Below are 17483 nucleotides of genomic sequence, written 5' to 3'. Positions count from 1 at the left end.
TGAAAGAGAAAAACAAGCATGTATGCAAGAATGTGTAACATTTGTTTCATACAGGAGCCGATGCAGGTTGGGCTGACAGGTGAGACTTTTAGAACTTCGCTCTATAAAGAATGCTAGTTGGAGTGGTGTATCCCAGCAGGCAGACATTGTAGACATATGGAAGAAATACCTAAGAATGACGCATGTATCAAATATAGCAAAGCGTAAAGGCCAGCCTCACACAGGGACAAATTACCTTGCAACACGAAAGGAGAACTGAAGAGAAGCCTAGAAGTACACACACACGTACTGACGCACATTTATTTAAGATATACATTTGAAAGGCACAACTGGGAGAGACAGACATTAGTGATGGTGCTTCAGCGGCCGATTTTCAAAGCTGTGGTCATGGAGTATGCAGCGGCTCCACTTAAACATACCCAGCTATATCCATTCCATTAAATGTCCATTGCATTTTGTTTGGAAATAAGACATGGCAGGATGACACTGACCTGAAAGACAGGTTTATAGTTTGACAGTTTGTCTGATTTTAAAGAGGATATCAAAAGTCCAAAGGATCTTTTCTATCCATCTAAAAATGTTTTGCTGTAGAAAATACAAAAGCATTTAAATCAGATTTAGTTTTCATGGTTACCAGCAAAATTAAGGTTTAACCAAAGGTCAAAATTCAGCACTTCTGAATTTCACTCCCGGTTTTCATTATATTAACATGTATTTAAATTCTGGATAGACCTGCCTGAGCTCACCTCTCAGAGATACTTTACAGCACTTCAGTGAACGTGGGACAATATAAAAAAAAGTGAAACACTCTCCACTTTGAGACACAGTCAGCGGCAGCGTTCCCTTTCAGACAACGCCGGCATTCAGAGCAACTTTCTAAGCTCTGCTAGGGGCATTGAGATGGAGGGAAGAAAATAAGGGGGACAGACGAGCCTATCAGGACTGAGGCTAAGAAACTGCAGCTTCTGCTTTTTTTCTTCTTTTTTTTCCCAGGTGGCTTTGCAGATCCAGCGGTTCATGCCTCAACCGGACATTCAGCTGACAATAAACACGTTTGATGCTGGCTGCTGTTGGGCTGTAAAGTTCCCACTAAACCCCCACGGTCTGGGTGTTGGGGAACACATCCATGCCGACCGCCTCGGATCCCCCATGACTTAATTAGTGCTCTCTGATTCTCCGCATTAGTTTACTGTATAGGAACAACTTTTATCCTTAACTGTAATCAGCTTGCCCAGAAGAATAGAGCACAATAAGAAGCCTGTTTGAAGTTCTCTTTGTGTTATCTCGAGCACTTCAACAAAAGCCCAGTGCAGCTTGCCTCAGAGTATAATGCTGGGCCAGTAGGCAGCCCATTTGTTGAAAACCTGCACTGTTGAGCGCTGTATGGCACCTGCAGTTCTGTTTCCCCAGACTAACCAATGGAAAAGCAATTGTTTTTATTATCCCTTAATTATGAAGCTAATGTTCTCAGGCTTATGGGCTCATTAGCTCCTAAAGGAGTTGTTGTTTTTCGTGCTTAAGTGATCATATTACATATAAAATTGATTTAGTAAAAATTATTTAAGAATCCAAGCAGCACTGGCATGCACCAGTCTCATGACAGTTTCCTCTCCTGATTAAAGGGATTATTCCTAAAGTGAATAAATTCCGCCATTTATTACCGTTTGCCCTCCTCACCCACTGAAAAAAGATTTTTGTGATGAATTCTTGAGGTGCCATTAATATGCATAATCAGGCAAAGCTGGACATTAGCCTAGCCTTTTAGGTCTATTATCAGGAGATGACCATGACAGACTGCAGAGCTTTTATGAACCTCTTTATATTTCTTATAAGATATTCTGTTCCCTCTGATGATCAAGGTGACCGCTAATTTGATGGCAATCCTCCTCATCTGTCCTAGCAAGTATAATAAAGACGTCTAGTCGGAATATTTAAATTCAAATTCAAATCCAAATTATTTATTCAATGCCGAAAAAAGGAGAGTTCCGTCTTTTATATCAAGGCTGGCCTCCTGATGACATGAGATGGAACAGGGTGCTGTTTTCTGCGCAGAGTGAAATCTTTTCAAACATTTACAGACCACACAACTTGTCTTGACCAAAATCCAGATGTTGCTGGTTTTCAATTTTAGTCACCCTAAGACAAAAGTTTGTCCTCTGGGGCTTTTCTCTCATCCCACAGATAAAGTACTACCACCAGTGACATGGTAAATATAGGTGTACAGTTTTTCCAGTGTAAATAAGCTGTCTTCATTCTGATGTGTCTCTCTCACGCTGTGGTGTTCAGTGGAGGTTTCACTCTGCCAGAGATCTTCCAGCGGTCCCCTCCATTCATGGTACGACTGCACCATCTAGTGTCGAGTAGACAGAGTATTGCTGGCTGGGCACGGAAAAATGAAGAAAACACAATTAGTAGCCTTTTTCAAGTGAGACCAAATGTTTTCATCAAGCAGTACCCGATAACAAACTGCTCATTAATTTGCTGTTGAGACCAGAACATTTGTGAATTTTGCATAATGAGCCCTAAAAGTGAAACACGCGGTCCGAATGAGCTAAGAATTATTTGGTCTCTTAGTGCGGGGGACAAATGCCAGACAACAGCTTTTCCAAATCTAATTTTGTTAACACTGCAGCAAAACAGGCAAATATTTTTCTTAATCATGATCAATAGTAAAACACACAAAATGCTTAATCTTTTTTATCACTGAGTCAAACAAAAATGCATGTAGATATTTGAGTATATTGTTTGTTATTGTTTAAATCGAGACTTTTCACTCACTGTTTCACTTCTTACCAGAGTGGACAAGTTGTATCTGTTGAGTCGTCAGTTGTCCCTCTCGATCATCACTAATATCATGAGTGTATCGCAACCACTGAATCACAAGTCAGTTTCACAAATGTATTTTCCAAATCTACCACTAAAAGTCAAATTCTTCACGGAATGATTGGAAACGTGTCATTTACTCCCCTCTTCCTTTATCCCAGTATTCATTTGATTCTTGCGTGACAATTTCAAACTTCAGTTGCTATCCAATTTCGCTATCCTTTTACATTAAAGTTTTTTCTAATTACTTATTCACATCCACGGTTCTTTCCATTTTACATGTATTTTATGAATTGAACCATCACAATCACTGTGCCCTGAATAAAAGAAATATGAAAGGCTTGACATGATTTGATTCAGTTTATTTGATCATAATTATATCCAAGCATCGTCCGTTTTCCCACAGGTTTACAGAGGTTGGTTGACATAACTGAACCGAACTGAACTGAACTGAACAAACTGACAGTCTGATTTTATTTTGCTTGTGGCTTTGTGCCCTACACCAACTGAACTGAACAAAGGGTATTTTGTATTTTGTACATTTTTAACTAATTTTGTACCCATTTTATCCCTTTTATTTTGGTGAGAATACATCATTTGGGGGATGATGGCAACCTACAGCAGATACATATCTGGCATCTGTGTTTGTCTGAAGGTTTTTTCCCCCTACACACATCACACATTTATGCAAATGAATTAAATGAAAAGTCAATAAAAAAAATATGCCAATAATAATGTAATATAAATATATCTGGAAAACCAACATAAGATACGGTATTTGAATTAATCATTGACTTTTATTTTAAAGAATTATTCCACAGTTACAATTTTTGCCTGCATTTGCCACATTTTATGTTTGTGTTAACTGTTTTCTTTATGTGTCATTGCACCTCGAGTCCACCAGAGAGCGCCACAGTGTTCCTGTGAGATTTCCATGCAAGCTGAGGAGAAAGAGTCGAGCTTACAGTGCACTAGTTGCTCTGGATACTGTCTTTAAAGGTCGGGCGCATAAAGGTCACAACTACATAGATGAATGCATTTATCTTTCATCAAGATCAGACACCTTCTCAGGACTGTGTGGGCACGAACACTGATGCTGTCCTCGCTCTCCTGCGGTAGTTTCACCTGGTCAACTTGATGCAGGGACATTTAGAAGGAGCATGAGTCATCACTAATGTTATTAGCTACACCCGTGTCTCCTGTCTGTCACAATGCTGCCGTCCAAAATGTCTGTTTTCCCATCGGCTTAATGACTAAATGAGTCTGTGGATACATTTTCTCATCTTAGAAAATAACGCTGAGCAGAACCAGTGAGGCCAGTTATCTGAATTATCTGTTCCCAGCCACAAGACACCTTATCCTCAATCTGCGTCGCCTCACCTGGCAGCTGTGTGTGTGTGTGTCAAACAGGTGTGCACCTGCCCTTCCTGTTGTTCCACACACCTGTCACCCACTTACACGCAGTTCACTCGAACAGCTGCCATATCAGCTCCTCGCCTGTCTGCACCGTTCCCTGCTCAGCTCAAAAGCTGCTCTGTGTGACACTGTTGAAGCAGATGAATCATAGAAAAGCATAATGATGTAACTTACTTTGCATTTCTTTTACTATATGATGCCCAGTTGCATTGGAAAATGCAATCGGGCATCATATAGTAAAAGAAAGGATTTTTGCTGTGATAAAGCAGTGGTTTTGAAGAGGTTGTGGTAGGCGCAAAGGGAGAAACTACAAAAGCATTTTATTTATAAGAAAAAAAGATTTGAGGGAAAAAATTATTTCTTTTAAAAGAAGGAAAATCATTAATCTACAATATATCATGCAAACCCAGGGAGGACACAAACCTCAGACTGGAAACCTCTAATCTTGACAGCGAAAGAAAAAGCACAAGATAAATCTTAGAAAATGTCAATGGTTATGATGTATAATTTAAAAGCTAAAAATACCCATAAAAATCTATTATTGTTAAATTGGCCGATAACAAACTCCTGCTACTACAAATGTGTCCTAAACAACAAACAAGCGTCCAACTAAAAACCTGGTAAGAGAGGTCTCAGGTGTCAATGCACTGATCTCATTTTTTCTGTCTTTTTTTTTTTATATTTTCGTTAATTTCTCAGGGAATAATGCATGTACTGCATGTTGATGAAAGCAAATGAGGCATGTTAAGTCGGCTGATATCTATGAGAGCACAAAAGGAGAGCGATGGGGTATGCACTCTGGTTTGGGGTGATTTTACCTTTATTATGTTTTACTATTTGTGTTGTCAGGTTTAGTGGTTGCTGTTTTCGCAATAGGAGAACATTAATATTAATGTGGCAGCGCTGAAAGATTAGGGCCGGCAATTCTGTGTGTATTTATTCGTTATCGTGTAGTACTTTTTTCTCAATATGAGAATATTGATATTGTTTATTCTATTTCATTTTGAATTTCACAACTTTGCATATCCATATTTCAAGACGTCTTTGTGGAAACCTGAGATGTTTCGAGAGAGAGACCTGAGAAATGAGCGCTGACATTTGATTCCATCTTGAGCAGTTTCCACACCGGAGTGGACTTAAGTTTTTTGAAATGTCAATGTTTAGATGTTGTGCAACGTAAAAAACAGATTATCCTTTATCAACATGTCATGATTCCGCTTCCCTGTGTTGTTTTTGCCTTTTGTAACCCAGGGCTGGTGTGACAGAATGTGTGGACTTGTGTTAGCATGTTGTTTTAGCAGCAGTCTCGGCCTGATTAACCTGCTTGGCAGTCACTGAGGCAGACAGGCGGCATATTGGATTTATTTATCCTTTATTTGTCTAGGGGAGGCAACCGTGCACCGTGAGTGCTGTGCATACATTCTTCTCAACTCAGCAACACCCTGCTCCACATTCATACAGCGCCCTGCAAACACACAACTGGAAACCAGTCTTGTCTGCTTGACCGCTGGGTACCTCAGAGTGCAGTTCCCTTTTATAGGACTCACTCATGTCAAAGCATCGTGTGGCTTTACGTAAGAGAGCAGCCAAACAGAGCAGTTTTTCCTGACCTTTGGATCTGTGTGAGGAAGTCTGAGGGGAAGATATTGAATTGCACGGAAAACAACAGGCACACAGCGCTCATGACACGGCGCAACATGAAACACAAACACAGAGCTGATATTCTGAGGGCATAGGATGCAACAAAAAACATGTGAAAACAAGGCAGGCCACAAGTATTTGTTCCTGCCATCACTACCTGCAATGCCCGGTACATGTCCCGACAGCAGCAGAGAATGCTTGAGAAGGAGGTATGCGAAGACTAATTACCACGTCAGTCAGGTCCTTCCAAAAAAAGGACTAGTTTTCATGGCGAAAGGATCCCAATACACAGAAACTCAAATCAGGTACTGCTTCTAAAAATAAGCGCATGCTTTTTTTTATTAATCCCACATTGCACTTGAAAGACAAGTTGTCGTTAAAGTAAATTGTAAATGTTGGTCAGGTCTTTTCTGGCTTACCATCTCCTCCTGTACGGTAGTCGAAATCCATCTCATGAATTTTCAGTGCCCTCACATTATGAACCTGCTCACCTCAAAACAAAACAAAAGCATCTTTCCGACCCGGCTACAGCTCATGAATATTGATCTAAAATGACACTTTCCTCAAAAGCTGTCATAAATCTGCATACTGCATGAATGGAAACACCCAATTCCAATGCACTGACAGAAATCTTTTAAAAATAAGTCTAAGTGCCCTTGCACTACACACACCCATATACACCACAGACACATGCTGGATGCTGTTTGAGGCCTTGACAGTGCAGGTCATGGAGAACATATAATGACTTCACTTTCAGGAGGATTATCCGGTTTGTTCAACTCTTCCCCTGGTGCACCTACACAAGCCAATACTGTCATACTGAGGCATCATCATGAGAGTTGTGGGATAAAATGTCGATAAAAGAGATTATTAATAATTATTGTCACTTTCAGTCCCCAGCTGAAGATCTAATACATTTACTGAAACAAGTTAAATTTGTACATTTAAAGCTGCAGTGTGTAGGATTAAGTCACATCGCGACTCAACATCCCTCTTCTCACGTGGCACCTTAACACGTGAAAAAGGACCCGCTTTAAAAGTACTGTCTGGTTTGTCCGTTCCGGGCTGCTGTAGTTGTTGTGACGGTGCGACATGGTGGACTCCGCTCCCTAAGTAGATACAAAAAGCTCATTCGAAGTTAACATAACACAATGAATCTCGTGGTGCTCACCATTTGAACTGAAAGTCGGAATTTCTCAGTTCCCAGTTGGCAATTTCCCCTGAAAGTCGGACACACCTCACCAAACCCCGACCTCAAAATCCAAGATGGCTGCTCCGCTTATCAACAGCTGCGAATGCTGTAGAACGTACTGTTTATCAGCACGTCTGTCTCATTTGTGTCTCAATAAATCGGTCTCACACACAGCACTGTCCAGCTTCTAATCTGTGTTGCTGTTGCTTTGGTGTTCATGTCCTGGGTAATGTGCTGTTATAGACTCAAATCGCTATCAGTGACTAACCCGGCAAGAGCTGGTTTCCCACCTTGTAGTGGAATGTACTGACCTCTGTCTCCCAAGATAAACTGAATACACCGTTAATTTCTGGTTATCACACACTAATGAAAACACAATTATGAAAACTATATTACATTTTTTGCCCCTAAACCCTACACACGGGACCATGAACATAAACATTTTACTTTATTTACTGTATATTGTTCTTAAATTGTTTATGCGATGCTGTAATTCATATCTATTGCATGTCTGTTCTGCCTGTTACCCTTTCAGACAGTCTGAAGATAGAGCGCGAGACATGTTGGATGAGTTGTGAAGCCAGCTGAGATAAACTTGCGATTTTTGGCTATAAATAAAACTGACTGCATTCAATATCAATTCATTATCAATTTTGGCAGTCATCCATGTGCAGCAAATCAGAGGGAAGTCAGGTTTTTTGTGTTGACGTTGGAAGCAATGAACCGAACACAACAGACACCTCTTCACATTGTTTGGAGCATTTTGGACAAACATGTTGTTTTTTTTCATTTAACAAGGAGGGGAGTAATTAAAGCAAGTTAAAGGGGCAATGTATAGTTTTGAAGAAGAAATTACAACTCTGAATTTGAATGTTTCCAATATTAATCAGGTAATGATACAAACTTAGGCATGTATTTTTCCATAACTGAATAATCGAGCTGTTCTCAGAGGAAAATAAGGTCCTCTGAACACTGTTTGAACCAAGAAAGGTGGCAGGGTCCGCCACATTTTAACAACAAAGAACAGTATGAAACTGTGTTGACCTTTAAGGTCAGTTTATTAATTTCATTCAGTCATGAAAACAAGAAGAGCTTGTTTATTACGTTAGTTTAGGCACAAGAAAAGCAGTCAATGAAGATCTTCCTCTTCTGGTGAAAATGACTTCCCCAGAACTACTCGGTGCAAACAAAAAGTGCTCAGTGTGAGAAGTTTACCAAACATTCTGTGAGTCATGTAATGCCAATTTTCCAGATAAAAAACATTTTTCTGTGGAGCCCAGTATAAGCAGCAGATCTGAGGGTAGAAGCTAAAGCGAATCTAAATAAGGAAAAAAATGACGACAGAGCCGGTTTAAGATATTTTTGAAAAAAAAAAAAAGAAAAGTTTATTAAGTTAACAAGCATACAAAACAACAAATCATCTTTTCAAACTACCGATGCAGTTTCAGTGCAATTCCAAAATATACATTTCTTTTCAGCAGGGCATGTTAATCAAAGTTATTCACGTCAGAAAACAGCCATTTAAATAATTCTTCTGATTATCATATGACAATTGTCCTAGCCAGAGGAAGCTCGCGAGTTTTACCTTCTTGAGGTAAAACTGTACACATCCGAACTGTAACGTACAAAACAGAGCACTACATTACAAATGAAATATTAAATACATGAACAAAAAACATAAGTACTATAGCACGATACAGTACAAACCAATGCATCTGTAAACAAAGCTTGTAAACAAAAAAAGGAAGTATGTGGTTATATATTTGGTTTGTGGATTTTAATAAATACCTAGCTGATGCACTGTATCCTATCTGTTTACCACGTAGACAGTATTTGGTGTGCAAGTGTAGCAGACTGTCAGTTATAAGTTTATGGTGAATGATGTGAAAATCTGGCCAAAGTTCCCCTCCCCCATCTGTAGTTTTCCACAACTAAAGGCTACAGCATAAATAAACAGAGGCCAATTACATTTTTTCTTTTTAAAAAAATATCTGTTTCTTTATCCTTTTCCTTCAGGTAAGAAGTGACATTCCTTCAGCACTGTTTGCCCACTGTTCAGGCAATTCTCATTCACTCACAGAAAGACTGTTACTCGAAGACAGGGTCATAGCATCAGCAGGGCACGGCAGTGAAACAATGACAAGAACAGAAGGATGGTACTGCCAAAAAAAGACCAACGTGAGTTGAGGTCCCTTGTGACTTGTTGAAGCTTGTGTCTGGCACAACAGGCTGAAGAGAGGGGCCTGGTCAGTTGGCTACGACCAACTAACATACAGCATCAACTCTGCAGCTCAACCAAGGTTCATAGTCAGCGATCACAGCATTAGTAAGGCCAACAGGATACTAAGAGTTTTGAGGCCAGCTCTGCTGACTTGAGTGAGAATCAATAAAGGGTTTTTTAGAAGGGCAGCCAGTCAATCAGTTCAATATTGATATGTTCCATGATTCTTTGGAGTTGACCTTTTCTTCTCTGCAGGTGCTACAATTACGCTGCTACATAAAACTGAACAGTGACATAAGAAAAACAAAACGTGGACACAGAAACCCAGTGAGAACTTTTCACAAATTCACTCTACATCTAAGTATGGAAGAGTATTATGGTCAGTTCTAACTTCTTTTCCTCAGAATTCTGAGATTACAGTCAAAATTCCAACTTTTGCTCTGTCTTAAATTCTGAGTTTAAAGTCAGAATTCTGAGAAAGTCAGACTTCTGAGAAACAAGTCAGAACTCAAAAAGCATTTTTTTTCAGTGGCCCTTATCCTCTCCTGTTTTTAAGAGTTACAGCATGCTGCAGAATTGCACTTTTTTTGTTAGTCCTTATTCTTATCTATCTCATATTATATTATCAATATGGAAATTTAGTACATGATTTGAGCTTTTTACGAAACACTAAACTTTAAAATCCAGCTGCTCCAGGCGTTTGTGGAAGCACACCCTATGCATAAGTTGGTATGTTAGTATCAGATACTGCTACAGTCAGATTTATCTGGGTGTTAAACACATACTGTTGCTGTCAGGTGTGTGACAAACACTGTGTTAGCATATCAAAACATATCACTGATGGAACATCAGACCGTAAAAGGTAACCTAAATCAAATATGCCCTTAAAAAGCAAAAAACTCAGATATATATATATACGTATATATATATATCTCATTCAATAGTTGTGCCATTTCTCCAATGCACTCCAGCTTTCACTCAGCACCCAGCCACACACTGAGCATATAATCCTTTAAGACATGACTGTTAAATGGGAGCGTTTGCTTATTACAGCATATCCACTGTACAGATTATAATTGCCATTAATAAAAAAAAGGAAAAAAAAAGAAGGTAGGCGTTTTGTGGTCATCTCATCAGAAAACTCGACTTTAACGTAAACAGCGTGAAAAAGCACAGCATTCATTGGTTAGTTCCACTGACTTCTCACACCACCACAGCCCCCCCACTTCTCATGAGGCCAATCACAACAACGAGCTCGGTGGAGAACGTGCGATGAAAAGTAGAATGCACTAGATAAACGGGTCTAGTTGTCTGTTATTTTCAGTGTACTTCAGCCACATGGTTGAGGTTAGCACACACAAATGTACAAAGAAAAGGAGAGAAAGAGAGAAAGTATTGTGTGTTTGTGTCTGTGCTTTTAACAGTGAAAAGGTGATGGGGAAAGGCATGGTCACAGGTTAAAGGGTAATTCAACACTAAATTACAAAAGGGACAAAAACCTTTGCTGTACCGTTCTCTGTGTGTTTCAACTTTGGAGCAATGTTGTGTCAATCAGTGGGGTCACAGCAGATGTGAAAGGCAGAACACCTGCCGTGACATCACTGATTAAGGATGGTCGGATGTGTTTTTACCCCATACAGAGCAGTGGGGCCGCACTTTTCTATCCCGTTCAGTTCAGTATCAAATTACCCTTTAAGGCCTCTCTTTTCTCTCTCATCGCAAGCATGGTCTGTACACTGTTTTAGCTCCACCTCTCAATTGTCGGCGTTTCCAGGGATCTCACATTGTCCGTTTGCCTGTCTACCTAATACACTCCTCTTCTGATGGGCTTTCCGATTCTTCATTCTCACTGTCATCCAGCTCTGGGAGATCTCCCCACAGGAGCAGATTCAGACCTGTGGACACCATTCAGAGAGACGAAAACACATTTAAAAAGGGCAAAATCATAATGGCTTCCAATTTCATCAGAGGGTGCATATATTGACCTGTCGCATCCAGTCTGTTGAGAGTAGATACAGCGTCGCTATTGAACATCCAGAAATGGCCGTTGTTACAGGACAGCAGGCAGGGTTTACAGGGGGCCACAACATGGTAGCCCACAACATTACCACTGGGAGAGGGAGGGAGAGAGAATAAAGAAGAAACGTCTGTCAGCACTTTACTGGAGGCACTTGTGAAAAGTGCTAACTCCACTAGTGGGTGTCCATTATCTAACAGATGTTTGTTTTTGGCCCCTAGTACAACAACAAAGGCCTGGGAACACAAAAGAGGCTCCATAAAGCCTCACTGTAGAACCAAACTGTCCTTTAGATGGCTATGGGAAAATAAATGTCAGTGCCAATGCAGAATATCATTTTGTTTTAGAAAATAGATTCGGCAACCATTTTAAGAGTTGATTCATTTGTTTGAGACATTTTTCCAGGTAGAAACACCAAATATTCTCTGATTCCAGCTCCTCAAATGTGAATCTGTGCTTTTATGTTATTGTTAATGGGATATATTTTGACATATGAAGATTTCACCTTTGGCTGTAGGAAATTGCAAATGATATTTTTTACTATCTGCTGGTGTTTTTCATATCAGCTCGGATGTGTTATCTTAATTAATTTCTTTCATTTAGGTTTTCTGCCTGATAGCTGTCAATGTGAGTCGAAGGAATTTCATAACCCCTTAACCTTACACTTACATTTTTATGTCGTCAGTAGACCAACCGACTCATCAATAAGGTGATCGTCACACAAATAGACAATGAAAATGAATCATTATTTGCAATTTTTACAGGTGTATACTGTTAAAAAAACTATATGGCTGGTCCCTACTTGTTTGCTGTGCTATCTGTGTTGCTTTTATTAACATCTCACATCAGCAGATGGTCTTTCTAAAGCAACCCCTGTGGGCTATAGAAGAGCTTCACATACCACTTGAGACATGCGATGTCTCTCAGTTTGCATTTGCAGCTTTCAGTGGAGTAGCAGCTGGCCACAAAGTCAACAGTTCTTGGGGGAGGGTGCATGTAATGAGAAACAAACAGAGCCATGAAAGGTTAAAACCCACATTAAGTCCACAATTTCATGCAACAGACCCAGTTTATCATAGTAGGAGTGTTGTTATTGTGTCCCCGTCCCAATGAATAATCATTTAGATGTCAGTTAGCTGCAGATCTTTCCAATTACACCTTGCCCTGGCAACAGCAGCAGACATAAACAAAGGCGAGCAGCACTGCTAACTCGATTAGCACTTACCTATTGGGAGGTATATCAGTCGAAAACAGCTCAACCTCAGTGTCTGCAAGAAGCACTGCTTTCATGCCTCTCGTGCAGAGCAGACTGTCACAGAATATACAGTTCACCTGGGTCACACACTTGTTTTTGAAATTAGCGTTGGATGTAGACATTGTTGTCCTGCTAAAATGGTAGAACTCTCTCGCTCTTTCTGCGCCCAGACAGCAAATGCAGCAGAGAAACAATAATCGGGTCCTGATGTAGCCCACGGTCCAGCTCGGTTCGGGATAATATTTGATTTTACGTCTACTTCGCAAGCGTAACGCTAGCTCTAACGTCCTTGTGCAAACGTTAGCCTTTCCCTAACGACAAAACGGAAGGCAGCTAACGTTAGCTTGTTGAACAAACGCACGGAAAAAAATATTTCCGCGAAGCGATCTCGTACAAAAGGAAACGCCTGGTCGTATTTATAATAAATACACGATATCGGCAAATAACTAGCCTGTTTTACACGACTGGCTCAGCATCCATTCAGATGTAGTTTACAGCTAACCGAATAGCTGTCAGCTTTGTTTACAACTTCCTGGTATTTAACGGCACTTCCTGAAACTATCTTTAAAAGACCCTACACCTGTCTCTGATTGGATACGCTGCACAGGAACTGTCACCATTGGTCATCTTAATTCCAACGTCTGAATACTATTGGTTTAAAGTCCGAAATACGACGCCCTCGTTCAAAAATCTGGTAGGCGATTGGTGTGTTTGCGTGTCGTTCAAATTCCGTCCCACCAACTGTGGTGTTGGAAGTCTAGCAGTGTCCTATGAAATGCGGCGGGGTTGTCGTTGAATCAGTAAAAAAAAAAAAAGTTGATACATTGATTTTTCTGGAGGAGGGTTTCTTAAAAAACGACAAAAACCCAGCTTTATTAAACTATTTTGTGTTTAAAAAATGCTAATGTCGAATTACAAGGCGGTTATTGCATTCCCATTATGGTAGTATCATAAAAAGTAGCAAGTTATGGGATTTTATTTAGCTTGCCAGCTAAAGCTAAGGATGTAGTTTTCGGGCAAATGTGGGCTAACTTTAGCTAGCTCCTAGCTATAGTATTTTTTGTCTTGTCTTGTGCATTACATACACAGTTATGCAGTCAATTAAATGCATCTCGAGGACATGTAAGATATCCTTTTCTTCTGTCAACAGTCATAACTTTACTGAAATCATACATGGAATGACTTTTAAACCCACTATAGCTCAGTTTGTCCACGCTGGAGCGTCATCACATTGAGAACGATGTAGCATCCGAAATGGTGGTTCAAGGTTTGCCCTTCTCTTAGGTTCATCATGACAAAGCTATAGGCACATAGCAATGGGGGTTATCCATCCACCCTCTCCATGTGTGCATCCATGCCAGTCCTGCGCACTGGGGCTGCCCCTCCATCTCCACTCGGTCCCTCCTCTCTCTCTCCCTCTTCCTCTCTGTCTCCCTCTCTCACTTCTGGGGGGAGCAGTTTAGTTTAGACAGGCGGACGGGGAGCTCTGAGGCCCATACCCGCTCAGGGCGAATTTATAAAAACACGAAAACTTTCGGGAAGTGCTGACTGACAAGCGGTTGCTGTTTGTGTTTTGACAGGGGAATGCATCTCCTTTCACTTGAAGTTGTTTGCACCATAACCGGTTTTGAGGAGGCGGTGAGGCGCGGCGGCGGATGGGAACATACAGCAGCAGCAGCAGCAGCGCCAAACTCACAATGCGCCCGGAGTGAACGGAGGCAGGGAGACAATACAGATCCGCGGGCACACTGAGGAGCTCCCAATATCCCATCTCTTCTTTTCCCCCTTTTCCTCAAACCTCTCTGCAGAGTGGCATCTCCTCAGTCTACGGCCGATTTTATTGATTGATCGAGACCAAATTGACTCCGCGACGAGGGCAAGTGGTTTGATCTCCAAACTCAGCCATGACGTCTCCGGCGAAATTCCGAAAGGACAAGGAGATAGTTGCCGAATATGAAACTCAAGTTAAAGGTAAAAAAAAAAATAACTTTTCAAAAGCTTCTCACGTGACAAGATGTAGCTCAAGGTGGAGCAGTGTGCCGCTAAATGTGTGCTTTCTGACTGTAAAGCGTGTTTTTTTTGTTTTTTTTTTACTTGTCTTGGCTGACTGCATGGGGTTTTCTGTACCCTCACCTCTCCTATCAGGCGTAAAGCGTACGACGCGCTCGCCTTTTGTATTTCGCCGCTCATTTATGAAGGTTAATTGTCGCCATGCGGACGTGGCGGATCGATCATGCATCGATAATCGCAGTCATTAATGGAACATCATGATCAACGTGTCTTCAGGCGTGTGATCGCTTGCCTTTAACGCAGCGCACAGATGGCCAACAAAGACAGACGGGAGGGGGAAAAAAAACCCCGCTCAGAAATCAGTGTTGTTGTCCAGATGTGGCTTCTACATGGTCTCTAAAGACGATCCTATGTGAAGCTGGTGTGTGTGTGTCTGTGTATGTGTGTGTGTGTGTGTGTGTAGACTACCCAGAGGGCTGGGGTTTCGACATGGAACAAGGCAGGGCGTTTTCTCTCCCTCTCTGTCTCCTGCGTGTCTGCTGCTGCTGGTGGTGTGCGCTGCCGTCCGTTGCATGCTGCAAACGCGTGTTTGTGTGTGTTTGTGTTCATGTATGGCTTTTAGCGCAGATTATAGTGAAATGACCACATTTGTGCAAAGCCTCGTCCATTGATCGCAGTTCACTGACGTCGCCCCTGCCGATGATGAAGGACACGAGGGAGCAGCAGGGGTGGGAGAGCAGATTGTAGTGGTGGGAGAGGGGCGTTCAGATGTTAACTGTTTACTGGCTGATTGGATGTTTCTGTCCTCAGGCAGGGTCCCCGTGTTCAGCTGGGCAGTGTCAGTAAGACTGACAGCCATTGCTTATCAGATCTGTAGGTTGAGGTTAGTGATAGGAGGCTGGGAAGGAGGAGGGGGAGGGAGAGGGAGGACAGGATATTGTCCTCCTCATGAACAGCATGTTTCCACTGGTGCTGCAGTGCATGATCACCAGATAAAATGGGCAGCCACCTTCCTCATACATAACACCATCTCCCCATGAAGACCCACACCAAATTGACACCTCATGGCGCCTCCCTCTCTGCCACCACCTGTGACTTTGTAGGCTATAGAGCGACAAGTCGGTGATGAGCGGTTTATCATAAATCTCTATGTTGTAAAACCAGAAGAGCTGGTGTTGATGAGCAGTTGAGTGACATATTAAAGGGCAAATCCACAATGATGTGTCATAAGGTGTGTGGTTCCACCCTGGCACAGATTCAACAAGTTTCTGGAACTCCGCCAAAACATATCCATAGCTGATTACATGAGTTGAGATCCAGTGATTTTGAAAGCCATGTCATGGTGTATGTGAAGGGTCCATTTCACACTTGTCAAACTTTTCAACGATCCCGTTGCTTCTCATATGGAAGCATCTGTTTTGGTTCACCACTCCGCTCAAGTGTTCCCTTTAATTTGTCGCTTCTCTGTATTAACTTTTAGGGATGCTTTGATTGTGAAAAGCGATTCAGCCCTTTCCTAACTATCTTAGAAAGAGCACAAAGGAGATCATACAACTTTTACTCACTGATAACATATTCTCAGTGTACAAACTGATGGCAGAGATCTCATGAGCCAGTTGCTCTTGAATTTCAGAGCAAAAAACGTATGTGACGCAACAGATAATCATTGTCGCCACTATCAGTGACTGTCATCTTGTTTTCCGTCAATAAGGTGAACATCAGCCGGTATCCATAAATCTGTCCATCCCTACGAAATCTTGGCAGGTGTCTGCTTTGGTCGAAAACTAAAACTAATTGGTTAAACTAATGAAGAGAGCCGTCTAGGGCTTAGCTAACTGTTAAACCGCCTCTTTTTAGCCTCTTTCTCTTGTTTACCTGCCTGTGTGCAAACTCCTTTAGCTGTCACCACAGTGACATTAGCGCTGTTGGTCTTAATGTCCCGGTAGGCCGCTGTTTATGCTTGGCAGCCTGTGTAAAGGCTTTCTGTCCGTGTTGCATTGTGAGGGCTGTCTGCTGTGTTTGTCAGCTTGTGGACTTAATGTTTGCCCATCGACCCTCTGCATCGATTCCTCCTGTCAGTTACTTCACTGCTCCCCAGTGAACAGCTGTGTTGTCGAGCTGCCTCTGCCGTCCACAGGTTTCTCCACATCCCGTCTTCTCTATCTGGAATTGCACAGATGAAAGGATAAACCTGTGCATCCACATAACTGTTGAAGGTGTGTGCATGTTTTCCCAGCTGTGGAGAGGCGTCTCCAGGTGCTGTGCGTCTGCTGTGACATTCCCAGCAGTCTGCCTTCGCTGGAAGACGCAGACAGACTGTCATTACCCTGTGCAGTGCTGTTAGGCATTCCTTAATGTAGGGTATCAGGCAGCACCTACATGTCACATCTCTGTCTCCCTCCATTTGCTAACATGTGTCTAGCCTGTTGCCCAAATCTTAAATGGATGCACACTTGCAGTCCAGTTAGCTGAGGGATCAAACCTGTGTGCATCTGCTTTAATCAGGCTATGTCAGCCACATGCTGCAGCGTCATGGGGGGAAATAAATGTAAATCCTCCCGTGGCTTACATTCTTAAATCTCTGCAGCAGGAGAGGAAGATGCATGATGCAAACATTCACACATTCACAGAGACAACCTCGCGTCGATGAACTGACGCAAGGACTCGATGAATGCGTTTGTTCTGACTGTTTTCAAGACCGTCCCTTGGCCTTTTAACCCAGCATCATTTTTTGTAATGTTTCGCCGATGAACTGACAGTTTGAGACTGTCACAGTCTACTGTAGCACCAATGTGCTACAATCACAACAGTGTTATATGTGTTCTCACACAAGTTTAGCATACAAGCTATACAACATGACTATTGCCGCCGCTTATTGAGCAACTTCGCTCCCATATGGCTTAGTTTT

General features: G+C 41.8%; 2 protein-coding genes across 5 annotated transcripts in view; one reads left to right on the top strand and one right to left on the bottom strand.

The window, feature by feature from the left end:
- Nucleotides 1–8429: 8429 nt before the first annotated feature.
- On the bottom strand, nt 8430–13219 carry LOC115582891 (protein FAM72A). 2 transcript variants are annotated; one of them, XM_030419122.1, is made up of 4 exons: nt 12536–13219; nt 12212–12304; nt 11279–11403; nt 8430–11188 (listed from the first exon to the last, which is right to left on the bottom strand). In XM_030419122.1, exons 1-4 carry the CDS (start codon nt 12685–12687, stop codon nt 11094–11096), a joined length of 465 nt encoding a protein of 154 aa, XP_030274982.1. In that variant the 5' UTR covers nt 12688–13219; the 3' UTR covers nt 8430–11093. The 2 variants fall into 2 exon arrangements, with proteins under 2 accessions (XP_030274982.1, XP_030274983.1); XM_030419123.1 differs by having other exon boundaries at nt 12212–12289; nt 12536–13195.
- Nucleotides 13220–13966: 747 nt separating this feature from the next.
- The window catches only part of srgap2 (SLIT-ROBO Rho GTPase activating protein 2), a 60832-nt gene continuing 57315 nt past the window's right edge, over nt 13967–17483 (top strand). For 2 of the 3 annotated variants that reach the window (XM_030419119.1, XM_030419117.1), the window contains exon 1: nt 13978–14536. In XM_030419119.1, coding sequence (XP_030274979.1) covers nt 14470–14536 — 67 coding nt within the window. In that variant the 5' untranslated portion in view covers nt 13978–14469. Of the gene's footprint in view, nt 14537–17483 lie in introns of all 3 variants that reach the window. The other variant, XM_030419121.1, reaches the window with a different exon arrangement.

Source organism: Sparus aurata, chromosome 6 (genome assembly GCF_900880675.1).
Source record: "Sparus aurata chromosome 6, fSpaAur1.1, whole genome shotgun sequence".
NCBI lineage: Eukaryota > Metazoa > Chordata > Actinopteri > Spariformes > Sparidae > Sparus > Sparus aurata.
Note: the sequence above shows the minus strand (reverse complement) of the source record. Positions and strands in the feature narration are given on the sequence as shown.